Source organism: Drosophila novamexicana, unplaced genomic scaffold (genome assembly GCF_003285875.2).
Source record: "Drosophila novamexicana strain 15010-1031.04,08,12 unplaced genomic scaffold, DnovRS2.1 tig00000108-arrow-pilon, whole genome shotgun sequence".
Lineage (NCBI taxonomy): Eukaryota > Metazoa > Arthropoda > Insecta > Diptera > Drosophilidae > Drosophila > Drosophila novamexicana.
In genome coordinates this window covers 674,252-702,138 of record NW_020824772.1, presented here as the reverse complement: position 1 = coordinate 702,138, position 27,887 = coordinate 674,252, and the positions used below count along the sequence as shown (strand labels likewise).

General features: G+C 41.9%; 4 protein-coding genes across 9 annotated transcripts; 3 read left to right on the top strand and 1 right to left on the bottom strand.

The window, feature by feature from the left end:
- The first annotated feature begins 82 nt into the window (after positions 1 to 82).
- LOC115771656 (AF4/FMR2 family member 4) lies at positions 83 to 17,405 on the top strand. Of its 6 annotated transcripts, none has more exons than XR_004018973.1 (15): positions 83 to 161; positions 351 to 1,008; positions 9,708 to 9,774; positions 9,831 to 9,884; positions 9,944 to 10,710; positions 10,809 to 11,996; positions 13,144 to 14,078; positions 14,139 to 14,525; positions 14,587 to 14,756; positions 14,817 to 14,914; positions 14,982 to 15,257; positions 15,320 to 15,457; positions 15,515 to 15,723; positions 16,775 to 17,136; positions 17,337 to 17,405. XR_004018973.1 is itself a non-coding variant. In XM_030717465.1 (15 exons), the coding sequence occupies exons 2-15, from the start codon at positions 865 to 867 to the stop codon at positions 16,848 to 16,850; spliced, it is 4,146 nt and encodes a 1,381-aa protein (XP_030573325.1). In that variant the 5' UTR covers positions 83 to 161; positions 351 to 864; the 3' UTR covers positions 16,851 to 17,238. The 6 variants fall into 6 exon arrangements, 5 of the variants coding, with proteins under 5 accessions (XP_030573325.1, XP_030573324.1, XP_030573323.1 ...); XM_030717465.1 differs by lacking the exon at positions 17,337 to 17,405 and having other exon boundaries at positions 13,144 to 13,282; positions 13,646 to 14,078; positions 16,775 to 17,238; XM_030717464.1 differs by lacking the exon at positions 16,775 to 17,136.
- Positions 17,406 to 18,637: 1,232 nt separating this feature from the next.
- On the bottom strand, positions 18,638 to 23,593 carry LOC115771979 (S1 RNA-binding domain-containing protein 1). The gene is made up of 11 exons (XM_030717899.1): positions 23,348 to 23,593; positions 22,927 to 23,280; positions 22,433 to 22,864; positions 22,008 to 22,366; positions 21,671 to 21,953; positions 21,408 to 21,607; positions 21,161 to 21,350; positions 20,868 to 21,098; positions 19,437 to 19,569; positions 19,246 to 19,375; positions 18,638 to 19,173 (listed from the first exon to the last, which is right to left on the bottom strand). Exons 1-11 carry the CDS (start codon positions 23,509 to 23,511, stop codon positions 18,953 to 18,955), a joined length of 2,697 nt encoding a protein of 898 aa, XP_030573759.1. The 5' UTR covers positions 23,512 to 23,593; the 3' UTR covers positions 18,638 to 18,952.
- Positions 19,562 to 20,849, top strand: LOC115771980. The gene is made up of 2 exons (XM_030717900.1): positions 19,562 to 20,227; positions 20,281 to 20,849. Exons 1-2 carry the CDS (start codon positions 19,650 to 19,652, stop codon positions 20,783 to 20,785), a joined length of 1,083 nt encoding a protein of 360 aa, XP_030573760.1. The 5' UTR covers positions 19,562 to 19,649; the 3' UTR covers positions 20,786 to 20,849.
- Positions 23,594 to 24,338: 745 nt separating the features above from the next.
- LOC115771792 (exosome component 10) lies at positions 24,339 to 27,821 on the top strand. The gene is made up of 5 exons (XM_030717662.1): positions 24,339 to 24,777; positions 24,834 to 25,015; positions 25,086 to 26,493; positions 26,599 to 27,525; positions 27,590 to 27,821. Exons 1-5 carry the CDS (start codon positions 24,661 to 24,663, stop codon positions 27,668 to 27,670), a joined length of 2,715 nt encoding a protein of 904 aa, XP_030573522.1. The 5' UTR covers positions 24,339 to 24,660; the 3' UTR covers positions 27,671 to 27,821.
- The last annotated feature ends 66 nt before the right edge of the window (positions 27,822 to 27,887 follow it).

Here is a 27,887-nt window from a genome sequence, read left to right as displayed (position 1 = left end):
TCGATATGCACTCTCATACCTAGGTGAATGTAAACGAATGCGGCTATTAAACATCGATAGACTGAAACAACAACAGAAAGGCGTCCGTGGTGTTCGGTTCGCGAGTCGCGCATCCGCATCAGCTTTTTTTTTCGAAAATTAATTAATTAAATTAATGCAAAGTAAGTTAGCCCTTATGTTAATAGCACAAAATAATGTACAAACGCGCGCCGCAATGGCAAATTAAACTACATGCCGCAGAAGTGGCAGCAGAGCAGCAGCGACTGCGGCGAAGTGTTGAAAGTAGAGAGAGAAAAAATCTCTAAAAAAAAAAAACACCGAAAATCTTTAACAAGTTTTTGTGTTTGCAGATGCGGCAGCTGAAAAATTGCGTTAAAAGAAAGCTGCGCTATAGCCTGGGCAGCAATTGAATTGTTAAATATGATCAACAAACTAGCAGTCAATTTTTAAGTTGTACATGTGTGTGTGTGTGTGTTTGTGTCTGTGTTTGCGTGCGTGTTTATGTGTGCGTTTATGCCTGCGTGTAAGTGAAATAAAAGCAATTGTAAATGAGTGCGCAAAGAAGTTGTGAAGTGGCGGCAGCGACAGCCAAGCCCAAAACTTCAGTCAAGCATTACGAGAGAGAAGAACGCTACAAATATTAAAACAAAGTGCAAATGACGAGAGCGTCAAACACATTGGCAAATTAAATAAAAGTCAAAGAAGAAATACCGCAGTAAGCAGCGGTCAGCAGTTCCAGGTGTTCAGCAAATTGCAGCAGCAGCAACAACAACAACGAAAACAGCAGCAACACACACTCACACCCGCACAGGGAGCGGCAGCAGCAGCAGCAGCAGCAGTGGGCGACAACGTCAGCGTCGCGCAATGACCGAGGAATTGAAAGTGGTGCTGCGCCGCAGTCGCAGTGAGCAGCATTCCGGTTTCGGGTTTTCGCTGCTCGGCACAACTGGACCGCCGCATGTCATCTACGACATTGTTGAGAATTCGCCGGCCGCCGATTGTGGTGCGGTAAGTAATCCTCGCATATGTACACACTCTTTCCTCTGGTTAACCACGCCAAGACTGCACTCTATCGCCTTTTGCCGCAAACTCTCGTATCCTACTTGGCGTTGCCGTATTCTCATTTGAGACTGCCCTATGACTTCATCAACCACCGAGTTAGCATAAGGGACTCAAGTAGTGAATATGCCGTGCACCACCCCCTTTTTGTCGCATTTGCCGCTGTTGATAAGCGCATTTTTTACGTTTGATGACTTTCTGAGTCTGTGTGTGTGTGTGTGACTGTGAAAAGCACTCAATTTTGCAGGCAAAAAGTTGCCAGAAGTCGCGGAACGCGAATCGCGACCTCGACGCAGTCATCGGCGTTGCCCATCTTCAATAACGCCCACTGTGATGTCATCGTGTCACTTGCCATTTTATTGGGGGCGCTGGCACTGACTAGCCGGGCGCAGTGACAGCTCCATAGTGTGTACCACACACACACACACAGACAGACACACAGAACTACCGCTATGTATCAATTTTCGTTTGGGTTTCACTTCTATTTACTTTTGTTATTGAAATTCCCATGAATTGCCCATTTGCTCATTTCGATTTCAATTTAATAAAAAATATAAACATACATGAATGTGTGTCTGGGTGTGTGCACAGCCAGTATAAAATAAAATGCGAGAATTGGCAATTCATTTTTCTATATTTATTTAAGTTTCCATTTCCATTTTAATAAATCTGAAAGCCAATAAATCATTTGCATTGTACAATCGTGACGCAAAAGATGTGCCTGAAAATACTATTGCATAATATATAAAAAATTATTTAGTATTTGATATTCTTGAGAGAATCCTCTCCTTATGATAAGCGAGCTAGATATGAGGTTAATCAACAGTTTCGTTGTTGAAAATGAAAAATTAATTCTGTTAGACGATATCTTTGAAGTATCTTTTATCTTGGGCCTGTGCAGCGCAACTTTTTCTTATCAAATGCGTTATTCTTAGCTTTAATTACTCTTCGAATTGGATTCGTAACTAAAAAATGTGTGATTTGCGTATCAGATTTTGCATAATAAAAAAATAGCAATCACTTTTGGTTTTTTATAAAGGGTTTGTCTCACAGGATATCCTTTTTTTATGATCTCTACGAGTCGAAGGTCAACGTTTTATAGTTTAATAAATTTTAAACAAATTCGTGATTATATATTTATATATGAAAAATAAGCTATATTAAAATTAAATGCTATAGAAAAGTTGTAAAGGGCGTTGAAAATCTATGTTAAATGAAATATTCTAAGTTCTGGAAGTTTTAATATCATACGCACATTTGCCCATAAGTTTAATGACTTCCTTATCTAAGAAACTTACGCACAAAATAGAAAAAAATATATATGTTGTATGCTTCATTTTAATTCCCTCAAGAGGTCATTACTAAAAATGTGTGTTGAAAATCCCAAACACAAATCGGAAATGATTCGTTGGGGATATGTCCACGTACCGGGAGTTGTATTAGACGGTACCGAACGTGTCGCACATTTTAAACGCAACTTCAAATGCACAAAGTACGTTGAAACAGTTTGGTTTTCAAAAGAAATGCAAAGTAATTGAACAATCACAACAACAGCAGAAAACAACAACAACAACAAGCAGAAAGCGCAGCTATAAAAAGCAAAGCGAAGACAAAATTATAAAAATAAGTCGCACTCACACACAGACACGACACCAACAGACACACACACACACACGTGCACACAAGTGTATAGTTATCAGACTTAGCAAATGTAAAAAGAAAATAAAAACCGAAGACGACAATAAGACAAACAAGCAACATAATGTTTGTACACGATTATTGTTATTGCTTTTGACTTTTCGAGCGCGTCTTTTTGGTTATTAAAAATAAATGTATTCGCACGACTAAAACAACAGGAGAAAAGTTTGAAAGAGTTAAGGAACACAGAGACAAAGAGTCGAGTGCAAAAAACGTGTTTGGAATTTTAAATTAAAATATTAAGTAATTTGACAAATGATTAAAAAGAGAAAAATATATGCACGTATAAAAAAGTTGTCAGCCAGTCGCAGCAACAGTGACAATGACAGCAACAACAACAACAGCATAGCAGCCGCAACGTGGCCTGCAGTCTGTTGACAGCGTCGACGTCGACGTCGACGCTAACAGAGCAACCAACTCGCCGACTTCGTTGCCGGCGTTGTAATCACACTGACATTTACTCATACCCATACATACACGCACACAGACACACACACGCAGCGGCACGCACTTTTTCAATTTGTTATTATCGCTTTCGCTTACAACTTGTTGTTGCTTTCAGAGGGGATGCTATTGCTGTTGTTGTTTTTATTTTTGTCGTCTATCTCGTTCGACGTCTTTACGTTTATTGCCTTTTGCTGTGTCTGTTTCAGTTGTTCTGGGTGCGCAATATTTTTTCAATGGGCTGTGAATCTCACACTATGTGCAGTACATGTAAATATGTATGTAAGCATTCGCTTGTATAAAGTCAATGTATAAATATGAGCTATCTGCTGGATCGTGATTTAAGCGATGGTTTAATGATAAATTAAAACGATACCTATTTGTAATTTCAATGCAAAACATGCGAGACTATGTAAGAAGCTTTTAAAATAACAGGAGTTGGTAATACGGTCCAAATGTGTAAATATTAACATATGCATGTATGTGTTTGTGAACATTGAGATTGAGAGGGTTGCCACATCTTGTAAAAACATCGCACTTCATATTTTCTGAGCTTTGTTGCATAATTCTAATAATAAGACACATATTAGTCCCATTATATATTACATGAAAATGTACCAATTGTTGTACATAAATTCTAAAAGCTCCTGTACGTTTTTGTCTATTGCATTATATTCAGTTTATTGTTATTATTGTAAGTTGGCAGTTATGAGGCGCTCTCTATGTGTTTGCTTGTTTTTGTTTGTATACAATTTGATCCGACAATCAACGACAAATTTGTATTAATTACATTAAATACAGAAAACTGAAGAACTTGTAATCTGTTTGCCGTATCAAATGTTATTTCCATTTGAGTGATTTTGTTTTCTATAAATAATCGCACCTGCATGTGCATAAATGTATATTATTTTCATTATAATATCAACTTATGTACACACACACACACAGGCTTATGCGTAAATACAAACATGCATACAGAGTCGTCATTAATCAAATTCTGGGTTCTTCTACATTTTGGTGAATTTGTTTCTGGTCTTAGCTAAATTGCTTTTTAATTTCTACCTACAAGCTGTCTGTGGCTTAAAAAGAGACCAGTTTCAGAACGAGAACAGTTCACATTTCAATTACATATGTATGCACATGGCTGTGTATGTGCGCGTGTGTGTGTGTGTGTGCGCGCGCTCATTCCAAACTGGTCCAAAAGACGCATTAACAGCTTTAATCATTCACATTTCCCGCTGAACGCACATGGTTGCATATTTTTGTGGCTACATTCTTCCCCACCCACTTCCTTGCCCAGCCCCTTTTTACGATTGTCTGTCATCTTTTGTATGTATGTGTGTATGCGTCTGCCCCTCGGTCTTGCAAAATTCTAACGCTAAGCTTAATTAGACTTTAACTGGAAGTGACTAACGACTTTTGTTATTGTGATGTCTGAAAAGAAATTAATTGCCGCAGACAGGCGGGCAAACAAAAGGAACAAAAGAAAAGCACAAGGCTATATTGATTTTTTTTTATCTAAGTGCAACTTTTGCAAACAACCACACACATACATTTAAGCATGGTTTGGTCAGCATTGCAAACGGGCGTCTGCTGCCCCGTGTATAGTACATACATATATATCTTCACACATACAGAAAATTGTCATTAAATATAAAGTGAAGCTCAGTTTGCTACAGAAACAACAAATTTGAACAAACTGTCGTTTTTGGGTTCAACGTGCGTAGCACACGAGTTTGTGGGTAGGTCACGACACGGTACGACAAAAGCAACGTGCACGCGACATTTTGCCATTTCGATAAATGTCAACGGTCCGCGTATGAACAAGAGAGTTTGTCGTTTCTCAGTTTTCTTTGGTTGGGTTGGAAGTCAAAAGTGCACACACTAAAGTAAATTCGCTTTAATTGAATTACAAAAGTAGAAAAAAAAAAATTGCGCGCGTTTATTAAGTTAGTTTTTAATGGCAGCTCAACGGGTGAAGTAGACTAAAGTGTGAGGTAAGCTGAGTGGGGGGTGGCCTTTGGAGAGCTTGTTGGCGGCGTTGAGCGCATGCTGCGGTTCGTTGCACGCCACGGCACAGCGAACAGCGCAACAACAACAATAACAACAAGCATTTACGAAATAATAAGTTAGAACAATGAGTGCATAAGGCACAGGCAGGCACTCGGCTAGCAAAAAGCAGCCGAAGAAAGCGCAGTGTGCAGTAAACTTTGCGCTAAATCTGAGCATTCTATTAAAGATGTGTTTGTTTGTGTGCGTTCAAGCGGTGCAAAAGACTCTACCAAACACTAACTGCATATATGTATGTATGCACGTATGTTTATAATGCACTTAATGTACATGTGTATGTATGTCTGTATAAATGGCTGCACTTTGTCTGACGGTGTTGCCACTTGGCTGCAAATTGAGTGGCAGCACTTGTAGTTGTCATCCGTCTTGAGTTCTTTTCACGTGCATGTGTGTGTCTATGTTATTGTTGTCTCTTGTTTTCTTTGTTCGCGCTCCCTCTGCTTGCCGCTTTAAGAATGCTCAATTAGACGCAAAGTGGCCGACGAGCCGGCCGGCTACCTACCTGATTGGCGAAGTCGACTGGATTATCCCCCCACCTCTAGTGCCCTGGTTAGCTATTTGGGCATGTACAATATGCAGTGCAGTCGCGAATTTGTATGCGAACGCAAATCAATAGCAAAACGGGCACCAAAAATAAACTTGTTTTTTCTTCTTCTTGCTTTGTTTAAAAACATTTTTCTGGGTGGTTTGCTCGTGCTGTAGTTTACGCTTTGCACAAATGCAAATACAGGTCACATTGCGCGGCCGTTGGAGGAAGGGGTTACGATTCGTGCTAATTCCTCAGCCTCGGCTGTTATTTTTAGTTTTATTTCTGCGTCTCACACTAAAATAGGCAAAAAGTTAAGCAGCTGTGAAATTGTCGTTAAAATTGAAAGCCAACTCAAATGCCATTGTATGTACATACATATGTACATGAGAATGCACAGTTAGAAATTTCGCAAAAAACTTGTTCTAGAGCATAGCGAAACGGTTTATTTAAATAACAAATTACGGTAATGGTATTTTATATCTTTAAATGTGCATATTTACTAAGTTCACTGGAGCGCTAAACGCGTTAATAACTCAATTCGAATCTTCGCAAACAGATTTGTGTGAAACAGAAATGTACACATAAAACCGCGTCAGAATTAACATCATGCTAAGAAGGGGGAAACCGACACTCAAATTGACATAATTAAGCAGAACGAAAGCGGTGCGATAACTCCATTTGTGACTTCCGTTCCTTTGCCGGTTGCACAACTACACACCTATGAACGGAAAGTGTATTAATAAAACGAAATTTGTGTTTATTCGCTGGCATTTTAAATGAAAGGGAGCACACAATGGACAGTTCGGATTGCTGGCAAGGTCGTTCAAATACATACACGTGTTAAACATTTTGAATGAATGCGAATAAACGAACGCGCGATGCTGCTGTTATCGAATTAGGCAGATATACGCTCAAGCAAAATAGAGTAAACAATATATGCAGCGTATTTAAATGAAACGTCACTGCAGACTGACAAACTGACACATATAGACTGCTGTGCTTGACAAGCATGATGATAAATGACAGACAGCTCTGTGACTGTGCAGTGGTCACTCTATTCACAATAGTTCACGCTATGAGCACAAGTGAAAGAGAAAGGAGACGCCGCTGCTGCTGTGTCGCATGGCAACACCGCAAAACAACAGCTAGCGAAAAACAAGTACGTTCAAGCGAAGTGGCAAAGCTATTAGTCTAATAACAGTTTAAAATTGACTGAACCGCAGCTATCCAGCTCGTAGCCCACTTAAACACAGCGTTGCCCTGTTTGTGTTTGCTTACCTTTTGTAGATAGTACGCCACTCTATGGCTGATTGGGGCAGGTGGCATTGCCAGCACTCGCAAGTCGATTTAACGCCTATGCAAAGCCTTGTTTTTTAACCCAACATTGATTTTCTATAAATTTCATGTCTCTTTTTCAAACGACTGACTGAGGTGACGAGTAAGAAAGTGTTTTTGTTTTTGTTCTGTTAGAGATGAACGCGTGTCGGCTTTTTCATCTAACAACACAAAGGTATGTGTACTAAGGGTTGCCGTATAGCTTTTTCGAGAACCTCACGCTTTTAACATTACATAGGGTTAGTAAACATAAAAACAGGTCACTAAAATATTTTTATTTAAAAAAAAAATCAGGAAATGCGAATTTCAATCGTCTTTCGTGTGTTTGATAAAAATATGATCAATAATTATTTTAATTTTGCCAGTTTTTCCCAAAGAGTTAAGTAAGCGCACGTTTTAGGTTGTATGTGTCCGTGTCACGACATTAAGCACGACGCCCGTTCAACTATATTTGCAGCCACTGTTAGCCGCCCCAATGCCTTCGCATAACGGTGAAGGCAATGCTCGTGCCGCACTGCTTCGTACTTGACTAGGTCAACGCCATGTCGCCAACGTCGTCATGGATGGCATTGCGCTGACACTAATACAATCAAATCATTGGCTTGTTTACCTGCATACCTGGCTGCCAGCCTGCCAGCCCGCCAGGTTGTGATTGGGTGGGCGTACAGTTGTTGCTATTGTTAATTGATATTGCTGGCACAATAAACTGATTTGCAATCAACAAATAAGCTTCATTGAATATGAGTTCAAGAAGAGACAACTGCCATAAAACAAAGCAGCCGAAATAAATATTAATATATCTATAATATTAAGCCAATGCTTTTAACACTAATTGGGGCATTAAGTTTTTATGTGGGAGTAGATAACAAAAACCTGGCGTGAATATTTAATCGATTCAAGGCGCCTCAACTCTAGACGTTATCAGTGTTTACGGCGATTAAATTTGATTTAAACGCGTTTGCTATATAACCTTTAAATACTGAAAATACCACCAACAATTATGAACAACTTATTTATTAATGTTTTATTGATTGCGATTGAAGAATTGTCAATTGCTTTAATTGCTCAATGCAAGCATGTACTTGATGTACATACATACATATGTATTTTCTCTTGCGAGAGCAGCACGACTCTCTTAAGCCAATTGAACACGCCTAATCAACAACAAACTTGGTATTTAGTTTAGCGTTACACGATTACACGAAGTAGACATCATCGATAAAAACGTGACTGAGCGCCGGGAAGAAAATGAAGAAGGTTGAGCGTCGTGAAATCAAATCAATTTGCAAACAAATTATACGTAAACATACAAGCATATGTGCATGCATGCATATCTCAATTTTAGCGAAAGATCCAGCGATCTATAAGAAAGTGATGTGTTGGCTAACGGCAACAATATGTGTATGTGTGTGTGCTGCCAAGTTACAAAGCGAAAAACTTCAAACAATTGCTTGAAGTGTTATTGGCGCATTTTACTGTATGCATAAATGTTTAATTACACAAAATTACAAACGATGAGATTAGCATAAACCATTAATGAGATTTTAAACGCAACGCACACAAACTGTAGGCTAATGTGTGTGTGTGTGTGTGTTAGATCGCGCAGAGCTCCTTCTTAACACTAAATTTGCAATAGGTATGTTGGACATTAATTTATCTCTTTGCTTGTTGTAGTTTCGCTTTTTTCCAAACAAAATTACGTAAATGCACACACAGACACACATGCACATGTTTGTTTCCCGCTAACCAAGGGACTTGAATTTAATTTTTTATCAGCATTTCAATGACGTTGCCTTTTATAGCAGCGCGCTGCATTCGCTCTCTTCGTCGCAGCGTTTACTGACTGCGCTCTCTTTGCTGTGCAGACCAGACGCAGGCAAGAGCTTCATGCAACTCTGCGCTCATCTGTCGACTATTGTGAATGAAACGTGCATATACCGCATAAATTAGTGAAATTTTTATGTTTATTTACTTGCATCGCTGCGAGCCAAATACTTTTTTAAGAAGACAGACAAAAGAAGCGAAAGTGTCGCAACTTACACGCGTATGCATAAATTATAAATCGACTACAAATAAAAGCACTTGCGCGCCATTAATTATGCAATAAAAGCAATTTCTCGTTTGCATTTAGCTCGAGGAGCGATGCGCTCCGATTTTCCTTTTTGGATTTAGTGGCTCATATTTTAAGCAGCATGTTTATCAAATTTATGGTATAAGCTATGTGCCTTGCCTTGACTATAGAAGTGCGTACCACCCTGGTGAACAATCTTTTGACGTCAGAACAGGCGAATAAGGCGCCAATTCTGATTCGCTTGTTTTCGTTGTTGTTGACACGTTGATGCGAAGCAAAATAAGAATTAAAAATAGTTTACAAGCGCCGACAAGTTGGACTGATATATCCGCGTGTACCGTCGCTTCCGAGCAATCAAAAAACAAACAAAAAAATAGAAAGGAAAATCAATAATACTTTTGGAGTCCCATTTCGGCTCGCTTCTTAACGGGAAACTATTAAAATGTCGCAAAATTTCGATAAATATATTTGAAACAATTCGCTTTTTTTTCTACTTTGCAGGTCGAAGCGGGCGATGTTATATTGAAGGTCAATGGCATCGACGTGCATCGTCACACTACAAAAGAAGGTAACTTAAGTGTTATCTATAGCTATCTACTTATTAATCTTTAATTTAATTGACAGTGCTTAAATGTTTGCGTCTATCGGAGAACTTAGTAACCTTGGAACTGAAACGAGGCAAGTGACAAGCACAAAAATAGCCCAACAATTGTTTCACTTCTTTTTTTTTGTGACAGATCCCAAGCTCAAGGCGCGCATTAAAGAACAGTTGGCTAATACGCAGAGTCCGCATTACGTGGACATTGAATCTCCCGTCAATATCTACGATTACAGCAGCAGCCCGAACGCTGCCTCTCCCAAGCATCAGCGCCAGCATCAGAAGGGCGGAACCACGCCCACTAATGCTGGTTCGCCAGCATTGCGTTATAAGTCGCCCACGCATTTGCCATCGTTGCGTCAGAATTCGCCAACTACAACAGCGATAACGTCAATTGCCGCAGCGTCCACTACAACCTCAATTTACACGCACAGCCGCAATTCTTCCGCCAGCTCGACCAAGATTCAAATGGTGGAATCCACCACAATTACAACGAGCATTAGCAACAGTAACATTGCCACATCACCCACTGCAGCTGTCAGCGGCGCTACCTCGCCCACGTTTCGCCCTTCACGCATTCCACAGGCGCTGAAAGCCGCCGCCCAAAAGCCAGTGCCACAAGTGCAGTCGCCGCAGCATAAGCGACCGCGCCCCTCCCAAATACCAACGAAAGCGGCTAACGGCAACAGCTTGCAGCCGCTACAGCACTCGAACAGTTACAGCGGGAGTCCAGCTGTTTCCCGGCAACGCCACACGGAACGCGAGCCAGAGCAGGAACCGAACTCGGCACCGCCGCAGCCGGCAAAGGCGCCACGCTTTGAGGCTTATATGATGACCGGTGATTTAATATTGAATCTATCAAGAACTCCCCAATCCAGCAATTTGCTAACGGCTCAAGCCAAGAAGGTAATGCCCAAGGGCAAACCAGAATTTAACCCGGCAAATGGTTCTCGACATCAAGCCCTCCTCATCCGCATCTATTAACATTTTTAATTTGCTTTTAGGTGGACAGTCTGCGGGATTTTCCGAAACGCAATCTGGCGAATGCGCGTGCCAATGGCGCCTTAGCACCGCGTGCCTCCGGCGAGTCTTCGCCCACATCTTCTTCATCGGTGGATTCGCCAACTAATACGGCTAGCTCGGATTCCAATAAACGTGAGGCAAGGCTTCAACGTGGCCAGCAGCAACAGCAGCAGCAACAACAACAGCAGCAGCAGCAACAGGAACGCGACAGCATCAACAACAGCTACAATCGTCGGGATTCGCTGACCAATGACACTTTGTTAATGTGCGAGGAGCTGGAGCGCGATGAGGATGCCACTACGGACTATGGGGACAATAAGCGCCAGCAGCAACGTCAGCAGCAACAGCAACAACAACAGCGCTATCGACAGCAGCAGCATCAGCAGCAACAACAACAACAACAACAGCGCTATGAGTACTACCAAAACGAAGATGAGCTGGAGGCGGATCAGGATGAACGCGAAGAAGATCAAACACATTACGACATCACAAACATCGAAACGTACCAGAGTGGTTTGGGTCGCGGTGACGAGGACGACAGCGATCGCCAGTGTTTGGTTGATGAAGACGATGATGATGACTATGATGAGGAGGACAACGATGCCGGCGATGAGGAATACTCTACAAATTCACTTGGCTCCGGTTCCGGTTCAACCAAGCAGCGTATGCGTATGCTTAAACAGCGTAGCGTGATGCGGCAACAACAGCAACAGCGGAATCGCGATGCCGTTGATTGTGCTGCACGTGTGACCGCTGGCTATTCCGCGTCCACATCCAACTCATCTGGCACGGTTAAAAGCGAGGCGGTTTTGGGCCTGGGTCAGGATGAGACCTCCTTCTCAGTGCCAACATCGCCAATTTCGTTGTCGACGCCTCTAATTGATAAGGAGACGGCCAGCTCGGTGCCCACCAGCCCGGAGCCCAGCTCACTGGCGGCCGAGTCAAGTAATGCTGCCGCTGGCGTTGGGGCCGTTGTGGTGCGTCGCCACAATGGTCACGTGGTGCGCAAGTGTGACGCTGCAGGCTTTCGCACCAGCAAGTCTGAAGATCATCTGCAGCAGGTACAGCGCGAGGGCATTGCGGCTGTGATACCCATTGATATTGATGAGGATGTGAATAGCTCATTGAATACGCTGCTGGATACGCGTCACGATTCAGAAGATTCGCAGGTAAGCGTTGGATCAATGGACCTTGAGTTAGCCCAAGCTAATAACTGTAAATAGCTATAGAGAGGCCTAATATGCAGGCCTAAATATAGCCAAAAATACAACATATAAACAGAAATAGCTGAGAACTTCCAGCCCCAGAACACGCACAGTGTCACATTGCCTGTAGTATATACTCTTTTTAAAGTGATTTTGTAGTGTAATGACTGTTGTGTATAACTAGCTATGGTTGGTTTACTTAATATACTTAGGAATACTTGATCTAACCACGTAGTACTGTTCAAATCCATCATAATATACATATTTAATATGTACCATCCGCTGTATTTTGCATACACAGTAATCCATTATACAAAATGTTCTCTATTACTGTGTAGTCACTTTACTTACTCTCGTTACTTGTTACTCTTTACTATTTACTCGTTACTCGTTACGATTTACGATTTACTTTCCCACTCTACAACAATTAACAACTTCTATCTTGTTTATCTTACTCTTACTTGTGTTTCTTCTTTCTTTCCTTCCTTTCGTTTTCTCTGTTGATTCGTATTTTACCTAAACTTTTTCAATCAATGCTCAAATTCTTGACAAAAAACAAAAAACAAAAAACGCGCTTTCCAGTCAACGACAACATCAACGACAACTGCTTCAACGATTAAGAACAACTCGTCGGCGCTGAACAACAACGAAAGTGAGCCGTGCAACAACAATAACAATAACAATGAGAGCAACGAATTGTCACCAGCAACGGCAACAACAACAACAACAACAGCTACAACAAGCGGCGGCTGCAGCAACAAATTAAACTATATTTTACGCAAAAAGGTTGCCATTTGTTAAGCATGGCATGCTCTGAATTAATGTGACTTACTGCGTTTATCATTTGCAAATTTTGTATGCTTTGTTGCCTGCACTTGTGCCACACGTTTGTATGTAGACAAAACTAACGCTTACTGACACACAGATACTCTTACACATACACACAAACGGCTACACTTGGCAATTATTGAGGGTCCTCTCAGATTGGGCAACGGCATATGGAAATTAAACAAATCGACTATATAATATATATATGCATAAACTATATACATTTTTAGTTTTAAGAAGCATACCACTTGACCTATTTCTAATTAATGCTCTTTCAATGCAGGCATCGAATCGCGATCGCATCGTTTGGACTTACAATGCGCCACTGCAGCCGCATCAGTTGCAGCAGTTGCAGCAGCAGCAACAGCAGCAACAGCAACAACAGCAGCAGCAGCAACAACAGCAGCAGCAGCAATACTACGGTCAGCAATCGCATTCAAATTCACATTCAAGCTCCATTAGCTCATCGCCACAGCATTCGGCAGCCGGCAGTCCGGCGTCGCCCACGTCGGTGTCCTCGTCCGTTATGTCCTCGTCAGGCTCGAAAAGCGCACAGCAGCAGCTACAGCAAAATCAGCTACAGCAACAGCAGCAGCGGGAACAGCCAACTGTTTTTGTGCCGGGTCTGTTGGGCTGCCCTAATGGTGGTGGTGCTAATGGTGCTAATGGTGGTGGTGGTGGTGGTGGTTTTGGCAACGATCAGAGCGTCTCAGAGGCCATATCAAATATCTCTAGTCCCGACTATCAAGACGACGATAACTTATTGAGTTCTCGCGATATTTTAGGCGGCATGGTACTTAGCGATCCCAGCGACTCTGACTCCACCATACTCGTCTCGGATGCGGCAGCCCAGCAGCGCCAACAACAGCAGCAGCTGAAGCAACAGTTGCGCGCCCAGCAACAGCAGCGGGAACGTGATCGAGATCCTTCCGAGCACAAGCTGGTCATTCAGGTGCGCGGCATGGATAATAGCAACACCAGCAATGCAACACGATCTGAAGAGGATGGCACCACACTAACAGAGGAGCCGCTTACAGCGATTGGGGCGCGTGATGGATCGCCGCCCGTTTCGGATGATGGCAGCGATGTTGAGTCACTGCACTCGTATCACTACTCGCCCAAAGCCGTGGATATGCCCTCGGCCATACGCCTGGCCAAAAGACTGTACTGTCTCGATGGTTTCAAGAAGAGCGACGTGTCGCGGCATCTTAGCAAAAAGTTAGTTGCTCTTTTGATATTAATTTGAGGACCAAACGTAATGTCCTGTTCTGTTTGCAGCAACGACTTTAGCCGCGCTGTAGCTGATGAGTATTTAAAGCATTTTAATTTTGAAAAGAAATCTTTGGATCTGGCGCTGCGTGAATTTCTGCAGCAATTCTCGCTATCTGGCGAGACACAGGAGCGTGAACGCGTGCTGGTACATTTCTCGAAGCGTTTCCTGGACTGCAATCCCGGCACATTTAACTCACAGGACGCAGTGCACACTCTAACATGCGCCATTATGCTGCTCAACACAGATCTACATGGTCAAAACATGAATCGCAAGATGAGCTGTGCCGAATTCGTTGACAATTTGGCCGATCTCAACGATGGCGAAAACTTTCCGAAGGATGTGCTCAAGTATTTGTATCAGGCCATCAAAACCAAGCCACTGGAATGGGCTCTGTAAGCAAATGAATAAATTATTTAGCCGCCTATCCCAATTAAAGCTCTGCTCTGCTTTTAGCGATGAAGAAACCGGGGAGCAGCAGCAACAGCAGCGCGCCAATAACAGTACCGCACTGACTGGCGTTAGTCAGAATCCTTTCCTGGATGCACCTGAATCGGCCACGGCGGTGGAGTACAAAAAGGGCTATGTGATGCGCAAGTGCTGCTACGATACTAGTTTCAAGAAGAGTGCGTTTCCAATTATATCCCAATCTAAAAAAATCAAGATAGATTTGATTTCTTTTATAGCACCGTTTGGCAAACGCTCTTGGAAAATGTTTTTTATAACGCTGCGCGATCTTGTTTTATATCTGCACAAGGACGAGCACGGCTTTCGTAAAAGTCAAGTGAGTTGGACAGTGGGTGTAGTCAGTTTCATCTCAACTTAACCCTTTCGTCTGTTTTCCTTTCCAGATGTCCGACAATTTGCATAATGCGATACGCATACATCACGCACTGGCCACCATGGCCAACGACTACACTAAGAAGCAACATGTGTTCCGGCTGCAAACAGCCGATCAGGCCGAGTATCTATTTCAGACCAGCGACTCCAAGGAGCTGCACTCCTGGGTAGAGACCATCAACTATGTGTGCGCAGCGTTTTCGGCGCCACCTCTAGAAGGCGGTGTGGGTAGTCAAAAGCGTTTCCAGCGTCCGCTGTTGCCCAGTGCACAAACAAAACTGTTAATGGTGGGTGAAACGTTTGTATTTTATAATTTGATTTAATTATTCGTTTGTTTAAAAATATCCAGAAGGAGCAGCTTGACTCGCATGAGTTACAAGTTACCCAATTAAAGCATGAACTGAAGGAGCATCAAAAGACGCCTGTGCCCAGCAAAGGTTTGCCGCTGCAGAATCACAAGGAGAAGGAGGCGTACTTGCAATATGAGGTGAGTCCTGACGGCAACAGTTTGGCCGAGCTATCAACTAATGTATTTATTTATCAGCTCCGTCGCTACGAGGCTTATGTAAACATTTTAACCGCCAAACTGCTCACCGATCAGCAGCCATTGGAGCTGCAATGTCAGCAGGCAGCCCCGCCAACGCTTGAGGAGGACGCGGACACATTCCCTGTGGGCACAGGCAGCATGCCCACAACGCCGCAAAGTATTAATACTCATCAGCAGCAGCAGCCACAGCCGTCAACCAACAGCAGGTATAGTCAACAACAGCGCGCCAGGAACTCCTCCTCTAGCGGCAATGCCCAGCACGACATTGGCTGACGCGTAATGGGAGTTTTCTCAGCTTGTGTGGTTTAACGCCCTTTCTTAAAAGTTATATTCTTGTTTATTTGTGTTTTTTACTTTACATTTTTTCTGTGTTGTTACTCTCCTCCGCTTGTGTTGCTTTGTTAATTGTTGTGTTTGTCGGCTAGTCCTCTAACTAACTCAACAAATATTTATGTAAATACAAACCGTCCTGTGTTTTAAAAGTTTTCTTGTTACGCTTTGCCCTATTCGTGTGTCCAAGGCGTATGACCCTATCGATATTATAATTATCAGACCATGCAGAAGCTTTAATCCAAATTAGATCAAAATAAAAACCCAACAAGAATTAATTCAGTCTAAATTGATGCGCGTAGGCATTTAAAACTGTAAGAAGCCTTATCTAATTAGTTAATATAACAATTTGTTTGCTTTTGTAATTAAGTCTGTTTTCTTTAAAGCCACACAACTTACTGTGAAAACTCGTGAATAGAACATTTATTAGGAGTTTAAGAAAGAAAAGTTTCGCCTAGTATAACAAAAAAAAACTGTAACAGAAATAAGATTTTGTAGCACTCGTAGCAAACAACAGTTTTGGCTTTAAACAAAAAATTTAGATGAAAAAAAACACTAATGTGGTTCAAATGTAGTAACGTTTACTGTTTATACCTTGCCTAAACGCATTCTAAATATACATCTAAATCGGTAAAGTCGTTTATAAAGCGAATACATTTTAATGTAACTAGTTGTAGTATGACAATTCAATTAATATAAATAGAGCTCTTTGAGTCGTATGCGCGCGCACATACACAAACACACACACACACACTCATACCCTAATGTTGCTGTTTCAAAAACAATGTAATTTTGGCCTAACTGTTAGACAAACATATTTCACACACTCTCATATACATACAACATAAACAACAACTGATTTATAGAATATATAAGAGTCATGCTAACCATGTGGACAACTCATATGCAAATGCTGCTTGTTTTCAGCATATACCCTGTTCTGTTGCGTTATTTTTCATATCAAGCAAGCAAAATGGCAAAAACCAAAAAGAAGAATTCTTAAATTTTTACAGATGGTTCGATGGCACCTGCTGTTGTCTGGCGCCCTGGCGGCAATTGCTCTCCTATTTCAAAAGCTAAATATAAGAATGCAATTTTTGTCACATTTTTCGATTAGTGAAGCCACAAAAACAACAACAAACCCCTCCACAACAGTAATCACAAGCAACAATTGCACATTGGAGCCAACAACAACAACAACAAGAACAACAATAAAACAACACCAGCAACAAACTGCAAGAACAAGCAATCTATAGAGAATCAGTCCTTAAAAATGGCTCGCCCCAAATGTGAGCAAGTCAAATGCAAAATTTCAATGTTTTAACGTTATTGTAAACTGTCCAGTTTGTATAGTTTGGCTGTATTTATACATATATATATATATATTCTGATTATATTCTTTTTATTTATATTTCAACTATGCATATATATGATTTTTTTTAACTTGTGTATAATTTGTATTAATATCAAATTTGATTTTCACTTGCAGAAAAGAGAAGAAAAAGAAATAATTACGCATTTTCGTTTCGCTATTGATTTTCATCATTTTAACTATACACAAAAAAACACTTTGGCAATTGGTAAGTGCCGCAACCATAAAAATCAAATAGAAAACTTATTCATAAATCTTTAATTTATGCTTATTTCTCTGTTTAATGCAGCCCATGTCAATGATAAAATACTCCAATTGCCACAACACAAAACACCACACACACAACTCGCACACCAATGCATCACTCACATGGAGGGGGACTAGATGATCACTAGATGACAATGAGCAAGGGATTCGGGGAGGGGGGATTAGAGACTAACTAAAAAAAAAAAACACTCGCGCTTTGCGGCTGTGCCGTGCGGCGCCCAAAACAGTCTGCCAATAATACAGAATTAATGTACATTTCTTAAGCTACATAAAACATGATGATGATAATCATGATTGATGATGATGACTATTTGTAATCGCAAGTTGTTAAGGGTCTTTGGATCCTATACACAAAACGTTCGTTCAACGGAGTACTAAAAAGTTCGAAAAACATTTACAGCCCAATTATTTGGTTTTTAAATATGAAATTCAACCCACGTCGGGCTTATAATCTAATATATAGCATGTTAACTATATATCGCATAATGATTGCGGGCACTTTTGCTGAGAGCCTAACCCTGCCAGTCAAGTCCTAACCCCTAGCTTTCACCTAAATTGTTATTAGAAGTCTTAAAGAAACCGCTAAAGCTCCTAACATTACCTTTGTTCTATTATTTGGCAATGGACTCTGCTGAACGGCGATTTGTGCTGTATCCCTGCTTATTCACATCAAGAATACTTATTATTTAAAAAAAAACAAAAACAAAAAACAAAAGAAACTTACATCATTACCTATGCTATCATTATAAATGATAAAAATAAATTATTAAAACACTTTTTCTATATGCAATAACATTAATAACAACAACAGCGAATTATGTCGGAAAGGTTATATATATATATAATTTGCTCGATTGGCCTTTTGCGATAAGTATGTTTCTCCAATATTTTGTACGGTTGCAAATACATATATAAATATATTTATTTATATGACAACAATTGGTTGATTACGCGACAAGTCCACGTAGTTAGAATATGAAATTAAAAGAATCGAGAATGAATCACACATAAGAATTAAAAATAAAACGAAATACAATAACTTTGACTACATACGTATGTGTATTTTTTAATATATATTATATTGTGTAATTATGTAAATGTAAACTGTATAACAATTGTTTATAATTATTTTTAACAATTCTATTGAAACGGCAATAAATTGAAAAATGAAACAAAATATTTGGAAAAAAAAGAATACCCAAAACTTATGCTGCTTATGAAGAATATGTATATATTTTATTTAATCACTGCGCAGAAACAAACCCCATTTGTAAACCAAAATTTCTAGAAAATGAAAACAAAATTTCGTTTAATGAAGGCGCTTGATGAGACAATTAAGTGCTAATTATATAGACATACATATTATTTAGACATACAAGAATGTATGGTTAAGGTAACAACCATTCACATGAAAAGAAATTCATTAAAAACTAAAAAAAAAAACTGCGCCAATCGTGTTTTGGTTTTTACTCGGTTTTCAAAGTAAAGGATGTATCCGTTTCTTGCAGCATGTTTTCCAAACGCAAGCCCAACTGCCGTCGCTGCACGTCCACCTTTAGCACGGAGGCAATTATGCGATCCCCAATGCTAAGATCACAATTATTCATGTGGCTTCTATGTATGAGACCATCGCGTTCCACGCCAATGTCCACGAAGGCGCCAAAGTGCGTTACATTGGTGACTGCGCCTAGTGAAGAGTTTGAGCAGCAGTTATTATTTGTAAGTTATATTATAGTTTATTTTGGATGTAATAACTTACCTGTGACCACATCACCTATGCTGAGCTCATCCAAGCGGGTTAGACCTTGCTTGAACAACGGCCGTTTGTCCAGATCGACGCGGTAATCCTGCAGCAGCTCGCGCTGAAGGGCAAAGAGCACAAACTTTAACTGAAAGCAGCAAGCGGAATTAGAGGACGATCATTAATGATATAGGTACAACCGTGCTTACGCGTTCCATGTGCAGCTTGTGCTGCTCGGCAAGCTGTTCGAGATTGTGCTGCGACTTGCTGAACTCCTTGATGCGCTGCATAAAGCTAGCCTTGCCAATGTCCGAGAGTTTTAACTCACATTCCTGTAAAATGCTGTAAGACCAACGAAATTATTATAGTTTTCAATTTCGTACATATTGCATAGAGGAACATTCTCAAATTCTTGATCAAATATGTCGCCCAAAATGAAGATCAGTGAGCTCAAGAAGTTATACCTAGAGCGGTGGAATTATCCGCCGGCACAAAAGTTGCCCAAGATTCGATTTATTGCTTGTGGCAAAAGTCCCAATTATGGGATCCCGAAGAGTAATATGCCCTGCTGGAAGTCTCCAATGGCCATGACAGCGGATGCACGTTTCGGCCCCTGCTGGGATTATCCGCCGGAACGTTACAGGCGTCGTCCATTGCCGCCGCCATGTCGCGGTGCCACCATTCCAGCTAATTTCCTTATGCCAAGTTTTGATCACTGTCAGACTATTTACACACGTTGCGATTTCCGTCTGGAGCAGTGTGTGCATCAGCAGATACTGCTCATTGAAAAACTATTTGCGAATCTAGAGGGTCAGCTGGCAGAGGCCAAGACGCTGCAAGTAGAGATGGCCAAACAAATGCGTTATCAGTCCATACGCCGTCGCCTGCTGATTGGATCTGCTTGTGGCATAAAGATCTATCCAGAGTACCTAAGCCAGATGGCAGAAACGCGCGCGCTCTGCGAATTTCAAAAGGCCCATAATGCTATCAAGCAATCCAAGTAAACTATGTTATACATTCAAAATGTCATTAGCTTATCTTTGCATTCTGCAGCGCTGAGCTGGCTGCAGCTGTTTTGGTCATACGTGACGCCATGCCTGAGCTGCGTAACCGTTTGGACAAGCTGGACCGCACGGTGGACAGTCCGTATCTAATGAATCTGGAAACTGTGTTGCAAACTATACAAAATCTCTACGATTACTTTTTTGAGGTGGTGCGCAAGTACAAGACCTGGGCACAGCTAATCGATGCCGCCCAGGAGCACTCCATCGATGACTATTTGGCCCTGCTGCGCGATGAACGCGACTTCGAGAGCTTTAAACGCGCTGGTACCGAACACTGCACCTGCAAGCGTTGCCGAAACAAAAATCCACTGGAGCCGTATCTGCCCTGCTGGTGTCAGGGATGCGATCGTCGCAAAAAAGATGTTAAGCTGGTGCTGCATCACACAGAAACTACGGCTCAACTGGAATCTAGCGATAGTGGACATATGGAGAAGCACAGTGACACCTCAATGCAGCAGGCCGAGTTAGACAAGTTAAATGAGGATTTAAATTAGTTTGAAAAATTTGTAAATGTGCCGAATTTACGCATTTCCTTTCTTCTTTCTGGCAAAATGAAAGATACTTTGTGTAACTTACGCTTCCGCCAATTTGTAGCTTTCCGGATGCACCCAGGTGCAGTCGAGCGGATTAGTTATCTTTCCACCTACGCTGAGCGGTTCGATGCGAACGAAACCTGCGCATTGAACAAAAGTCTTTTCTCCTATGCTGCGTACAGCGAGCAGATCCTTGCGCGACTGAAACGGCCCCTTTTTGTTGCGATATTCAATGATCTTCTCGGCTTTCTTCTCAGAGAGGCCAGCAATGTGTCTGCATTATAAAATAATTACGTGAACACATAGATATAGATTACTGGGGTCTATGATACCTACTTTAGCACACTGAGGCTGGCTGTGTTTAGATCCACGCCCACATAGCTTACACACTCGGAGACAACATCGTTGAGTGTTTCTGTAAGCGTTTTCTCGTTCACGTCGTGCTGATACATGCCAACGCCCAAGTGGCGTGGCTCAATCTTCACGTACTCACTTAGCGGATCATTCAGACGACGTGCAATGGACACTAAAACGATTTAAGATTATGAATTTGTCATGGTGGACATTTTTTTGCCCTAAAAACCTGCGCTAATTTCATTCATATCCATCTTGGGAAACTCTTTGCTGGCCACATCGCTGCACGAGTAAATGGAGGCGCCATTCTCATTTACAATACTATAGCGAATGCTGCGACTGTCCAAAATGCCTGCCTGGAAGAGAGATGTCAGCCACATCTCTGTGTCGCGGCAGGCAGTGCCGTTTCCAAGAGCAATAACGCCACAACTATAATATATCAAAAGACAATTTAATGATAAATCACATAATTATACGAAATAAGCGAATTACTTGTATTTGCTAAGAAGCTGCACCAGCTTTTGCTCGGCTTCCTTTCGATTGGCATGTCGTCCATGCGGATAAACGACTCCTGTTTCCAGCACATCGGCTGTCTCCGATATAAGCGCCAGTTTACAGCCATTAATATAGCCGGGATCAATGCCCAATATCCGTTCACCTTTCAACGGCGACATCAGCAACAGTTGCTTTAAATTTTTCCCAAAAACTTCAATGGCTGCCCGGGTAGCCCTTTCCTTAAGTTCGGCCCGTACCTGTCGGCAGAGCAGCGGTTGTACTAGCAAAAAGTTTTCTTATTACAATTGTTGCTTAATGTTGTTCTGTAGCTTACATTTCTTTGTGTAGCACTCTTCCAGTGCGCGATTGAATACCTCCTGACGCAAAGGATACTGTAGACCTTCGGACATGTACTCTTGCGATATAAAACGCATGAGATCATTCTTTAAATAATTGCTAGTCTCCACTTTTACTGACAGAAATTTATGCTTTTCGCCTCGATTAATAGCCAGGGTTTGATGTGGCTTAATTGTCTTTATATCGCATTGAAAATTAAAATAGTTCTCGAATTTGGAACTGTCCATCTTCTTGTCCGCAATGCCACTAGAAGCAGCTTTATTGTCAGCCGCCGCCTTTGAGACTGTCGTCTTTTTAGCTTTGCTGCACTTGAGCACAATACGCTGCACGTTTTGTCTGGCAATTAAAAAATTAAGATTTTAGAGGGTATGTAGATGTGTCCAGCTCTTGTTCTGTTCTTACATCCGTCGTAGTTCCTCCAGAATCCTTGTGTTCTTGCTTATGTTGTGTATAATAATGTTGCATATTCCCACCTTTACCTGCTCCTCTGTGGCCAAGTCCTTGTTGGTCGGGTCAACAACCGAGAATAGATGCACCTTTGGCGCTGTTCCATACAGTAAGGCATCAGCATATTGTTGCAGTCCCAAAGCCTTGGCCCGCTCTGCCAAAGTGCCCTTGCTAGCCGGTTTATAAGGTGCATACAAGAATTCAAGTTCTTCATTGGTCTTAGCGCACATCAGCTCCTCGCGTATTTCCGTATTGAGCACATTCTCGCGCTCCAGCTGATTGACGATGTTCTCTGCCTTCTTGCGCAGATCCACAATCTCAGTGTAAGTGTTTCGTATGTCGCGCAATCGATCAGGTGTTATGTGATCCACCAAATCCCGTCGATAGCTAATGATGGACACATAAATACCATGATATATATATCAAGAAAACCTATATTTAAAATATACCGGCATATAAATGGAATGGTATTCTCATTCTCGAAGAGCTGAACAATGTTCCGTGCCGCTGTGGGTTGGATTTGTTCTGTCTCGGCTAAGAGTTCATGTATGTTCCAGACTTTGCGTCGCTCCCAGAAAGAGCTGCGACCCGTAGAGGTACTAGAAGTGACTGGAATTAGGCTATGTGCGCCTCCATCTAGCTCTGATGCTATTGATAAAGGCTGTTCTACGGCTGCTTCGTTCACATCACTGCTTTGATTGGGAATTGCATTCTCCTTGTCCTTTTTCGCGCGCTTTTTCTTTGCTGGTGCGTCGTCTTTGCAGACACTGCTTTCGGGCTCCGTTTTACGTTTTCTTGTATCCCTAATGTTGATATAAATAGTTAATTTATATTGTTTATCAAATGTTGTTTAAATATGCAAAGGCTTACGAGCCAGATGCTACTAATGCTGCAGCACGATCTATAAAACGACGTCGTGTCTCTGTTGGCCTGTATTCATCATTCTCTTCAGCTCCAGCGGGATCATCTTCCGAGTCGGATATCTCAATAATAACCGATTTTTTAGCTGCCAGACGTCGCGGTCTTGAAGACATGTTAGCTAGACATATAAATAAATCAACAAGCGAGTTTTTATTGCTGCTGACTTTGGTATCGATATTCGATGCGAGCGCACACTTGCAGTTATCGTTACACGAAGTACTCATTTACTCAAATGAGCGCCAAATTAAAGTACGTCAAATTAGCGGCGTTGACTTAGCATCGAGTTTTGGTACTTGGTATCGGAAAAGGAATCGGTCACTTTGAAATGTATTTATTTATGTTGTTAGGCACGAAATAAAAAAAAATGTAAATACAGAAAATAAATTTGTTTTTGAATTTCAGCTTATAATATTAGTAAACCAACGGGTTGAAAGATTAAATTTCCACCATTCCTGAAATATCTTATTTCAGAGATAATGGCCCAGAAAACTTCATAACCACGATTAAAGCCTCTCGTTTCGACTAACCAATCTTGAAAAATTTATAAAAATCGATCAATACGTTCTTAAGATATTTGTAACACAGTGCAGCAACCTCGTTGCTAACCCCAAATAAAATGACCGTAAAAAACTACTCTTGCACTTGAACCCTAATATCTTTTCTTAGGGATAATGACCCTCAATGCACGGTATACCAACTTGAAGATACATGCTTAAGGAAGCTTTACGCAATAATTCCAAACAAATCGATCAGCCGGTTTTTTAGAAAAATAATAAAATCTAAACACACCTTATGTTGATCATTCCACTGCTTGGAATCAGTGTTGAATAACTGTATACAGTATTGAGCGATTTTTCGATTTTCGATACTTTCGATTTTTAATTGCCGGACGATAACAATAGCCAGGTCTGCCAGTTGACAGATTAAAAACATGATGCGGTCGAATATGTTGTCGAAATCATTCCAATCTCTCATTCAATTTTTTATAATATTTTTCGCTGTAAAATTGAATGGCCAGCTCGAATTGGAGCGTTTTTAATAGTCTTTGATTTCAATGAGTTGCTAAAATTTTGCCGCTGGTAGTAGTATTGACAACCCTAAATTATCGGTGTTTTCAATTCTTTCGGAAGAAGAAGAAACGCACATTTTTGTACCCAACCAATCACTGGACCAACAAGAGAACAACATCAAAGAAGTCCGCAATTCCAAGACCATTCAGAACAAAAATATAGAATAACTGTAAATAATTACACACAAACACAATGCCGCAGCCGCCAAAGCAAAACAATCCGACTCAACCAGAGGAGTCGACAGGACCCGAAATGGATGTCAATGCCCAAACCAGCTCAGAGCCCATAGACTTGATCAGCTTTACCACGGTAAGTGTATGCAGCATATATTAACCACGATAACTCCCCTATATCTCGTCTTTCAGGAGGCCTATCGCAATGTTGTAGCTGCCACACGCAACTGTAATGCGTTTCCCCAGGGTGCAGCGCGTTCGCTTTATCTGAGTTACCCGGGCTATGCACGCATGTTGGAGGAGCAGTCACAGCGAGTGCTGGGCCTGATTAACAAGGTTTTAAAGACGGAGAATATTTCAGGGGATATTAAACGGTGCGCAGCAATTTTATTTAGAGATATCCAAACGTAATTTCACAACTTTTTAACACACACACACACATAGGCGTCAGGGCGACGAGCAGCTGGAAATGGTGCAGGAATGTAATGATATTCTATTCGAGCGTATCACCACAAATCTAGACATTATAAGCGGTCTACGACGCGGCAATCCACACATGGTAGTCGAAACCCAAGTCGATGTTCAATCCACATCAAGGCCCGCAACATCAACAATAACAAAAGAAACACCTCGTGCTGGTAGCTGGAATCGCTACAGCACAGCTCCGGGCACACCCTCTCGCAGCATGGTCTCGGCACGTCTGTTTACAGCGCAGAATATTATGCGGCCGCAGATGCAGTTTAAGGTGCCTGTAGACAATAGCGCACAAAACCCTTTTAAGCCTCGTCTTAAGGAGAAACCCAATTCGTTGAAGCCTTTGGCACTACTGCCAGAATATGATGATGCAGGGAACGTAGTGTCTTTTCTCCATCCGTATGAGTTTGAGCTGCTGAAGTTCGAGCCGCCCAAGGAGCAGCTGCAGAAGCAAAAGCCGCTGTTGCCGGCGCCACCAGCCCAAACCGAACTGATGCTAGTGGACAATGTGGAAACACTGAAGCAGGCTCTAGAAGAATTGCGTCAGGCGCCGCAAATAGCTATCGATGTGGAGCATCACTCGTATCGTACATTTATGGGCATCACTTGTCTGGTGCAAATGTCGACGCGCACAAAAGACTATATATTCGATACATTGACGTTGCGCGAGGACATGCACATCCTGAATCTTGTGCTTACCGATCCCAAGGTACTAAAGATATTGCACGGTGGTGATTTAGATATCGAGTGGCTGCAACGCGATCTCTCCCTGTATATTGTTAACATGTTTGATACGCATCGAGCTGCAAAAGCTTTAAATATGGCGCGTCTATCGCTGGCATTTTTACTGAAACATTACCTTGATCTCGATGTGGATAAAAGCCTGCAACTGGCAGACTGGCGTATGCGCCCACTGCCTCAGAAACTGATTGATTATGCGCGCCAGGACACACACTACCTCATCTATGTGTACGAGCGTCTCACAAACGATTTGCTCCAAGCAGAGCAAGGACAACCGCAGGCTTTGCGCATGGTTTATCAGATGAGCACGGAAGTTTGTAAGAAGCGCTACACCAAGCCGCACATTGGTCCAGATTCACATCTGGATTTGGTGCGTAAGACGAAGCGCTCCTTTGACAATCGCCAATTATGTGCACTCCGCGGCATCTTTCTGTGGCGCGATGCGACCGCACGCCAGGAGGATGAGAGCTATGGCTATGTGTTGCCTAATCACATGATGCTTCAGATTGCCGAGAGTTTGCCCCGTGAAATGCAAGGCATATTGGCCTGTTGCAATCCTATTCCGCCACTGGTGCGCCAGCAACTCCACACACTGCATCAGATCGTGCTACGTGCGCGCGAACAACCACTTGTTAAAGTAAGTCTTCCAGTTCTAATCCTCCCGAAAGTGGCGTCGCTGCATGCCCATGAAAGTCTGCCATTCACTTTACCCCATCCTTCTGTATTCTTTGACTATTTGCAGCCCCTATTAGAGGCCTCCAACATCACTGGATCCGTTCTTTTACAAACAACGAACAAGGATTATAACAGCAAACTGAACTGTCCGCATGACTTTTCGCACCAGGAGGAGACACGCGATGATTTGCCCACACTTCTTGGGCGAAACGGGTCGGGCAAATTACAGCGTCCTAGCAAACCGAAACTTGAAGCACCTTCGGTGCCCTTGGTTGCGCCGACTCTCTCCTTGTTCAAAAGACAAACGGCATCAACACAAGAGGAGCAGTTGCGTTGGTTGTGCGCTCGCAAGGAGAGTCAGACATTGCGTATGCCTTACAAGCGCTACATGGCTATTTTGCCGCTTATGCAACAGCAGAAAATAGAGCAGACCGCTAAGGAGAACAATGAGCTGCTGAAGCGACGCCTGTGCCCCGCAGAGCCTGCGCCAGTAAACATCAAGTTGGAAAGCACTACAAAAGTAGATGAGGATCCCATATATAAATTACCACTGAAAGAACAGCTGAAACGTAAACATCAGCCTACAGCGGAACAACCCAGCTTGGCTAAACGCAATAAAAATGAAGAGAAGCCCAGTGCGTCCGTGTCAGGCCCAAAACCAAAAATTAAGAGTGAGCCAATGCCTGCCATTGACCAAACCCCAAACGGAGAGGATAGTGACGATGATGCAGTGATCGAAGTGCCCATCGAGAAGAGTGCTACGGAAAATCCCACTCCTGCTCTAAGTAGGCGCCAGCAGAAACGCCAAGAGAAAAATAAGCGTTTTAAGGCCAAAGCACGCATGCAGGCACAGAGCTCCAATAAACCCGTGCAGCTGCCTACCAATACCGCAACGGCACAAAACTTTGACTATAAAAATGTGGACTTTCGACAATTTCAAGGCGGCGCTAAACGTGCACAGAGCACAGAGATCAAATCTCAAATGCGCGGCAAGGTAGGTTTTAAATGATTGTAAACTAAAATAAAAATTTGTATTCATTTTGTTTGATCTATTGCAGAGTCGACACAACAATCGCAACAATAAACAGTTTAATAAACTGTTTACTTTCAGCAAAATTAATAAAGAGCGAAAAAAGTAAATGAGAGAAATGTTAACATTTCGACCCGATCATCAGACCGACATATGTAGTAAAGGAAACTACACTCAGAGAATATTTAGTTTTGTTTTTCTTTCAATTTGTATTCTGTTTATACTAGGCAACAATCTTAACTATAAATAAAACTAATAGTTACAATGAAGTGTGACAAGAAATTAAACAATATTGTGCATATAAACTATTATTTCAATTGGTCTGG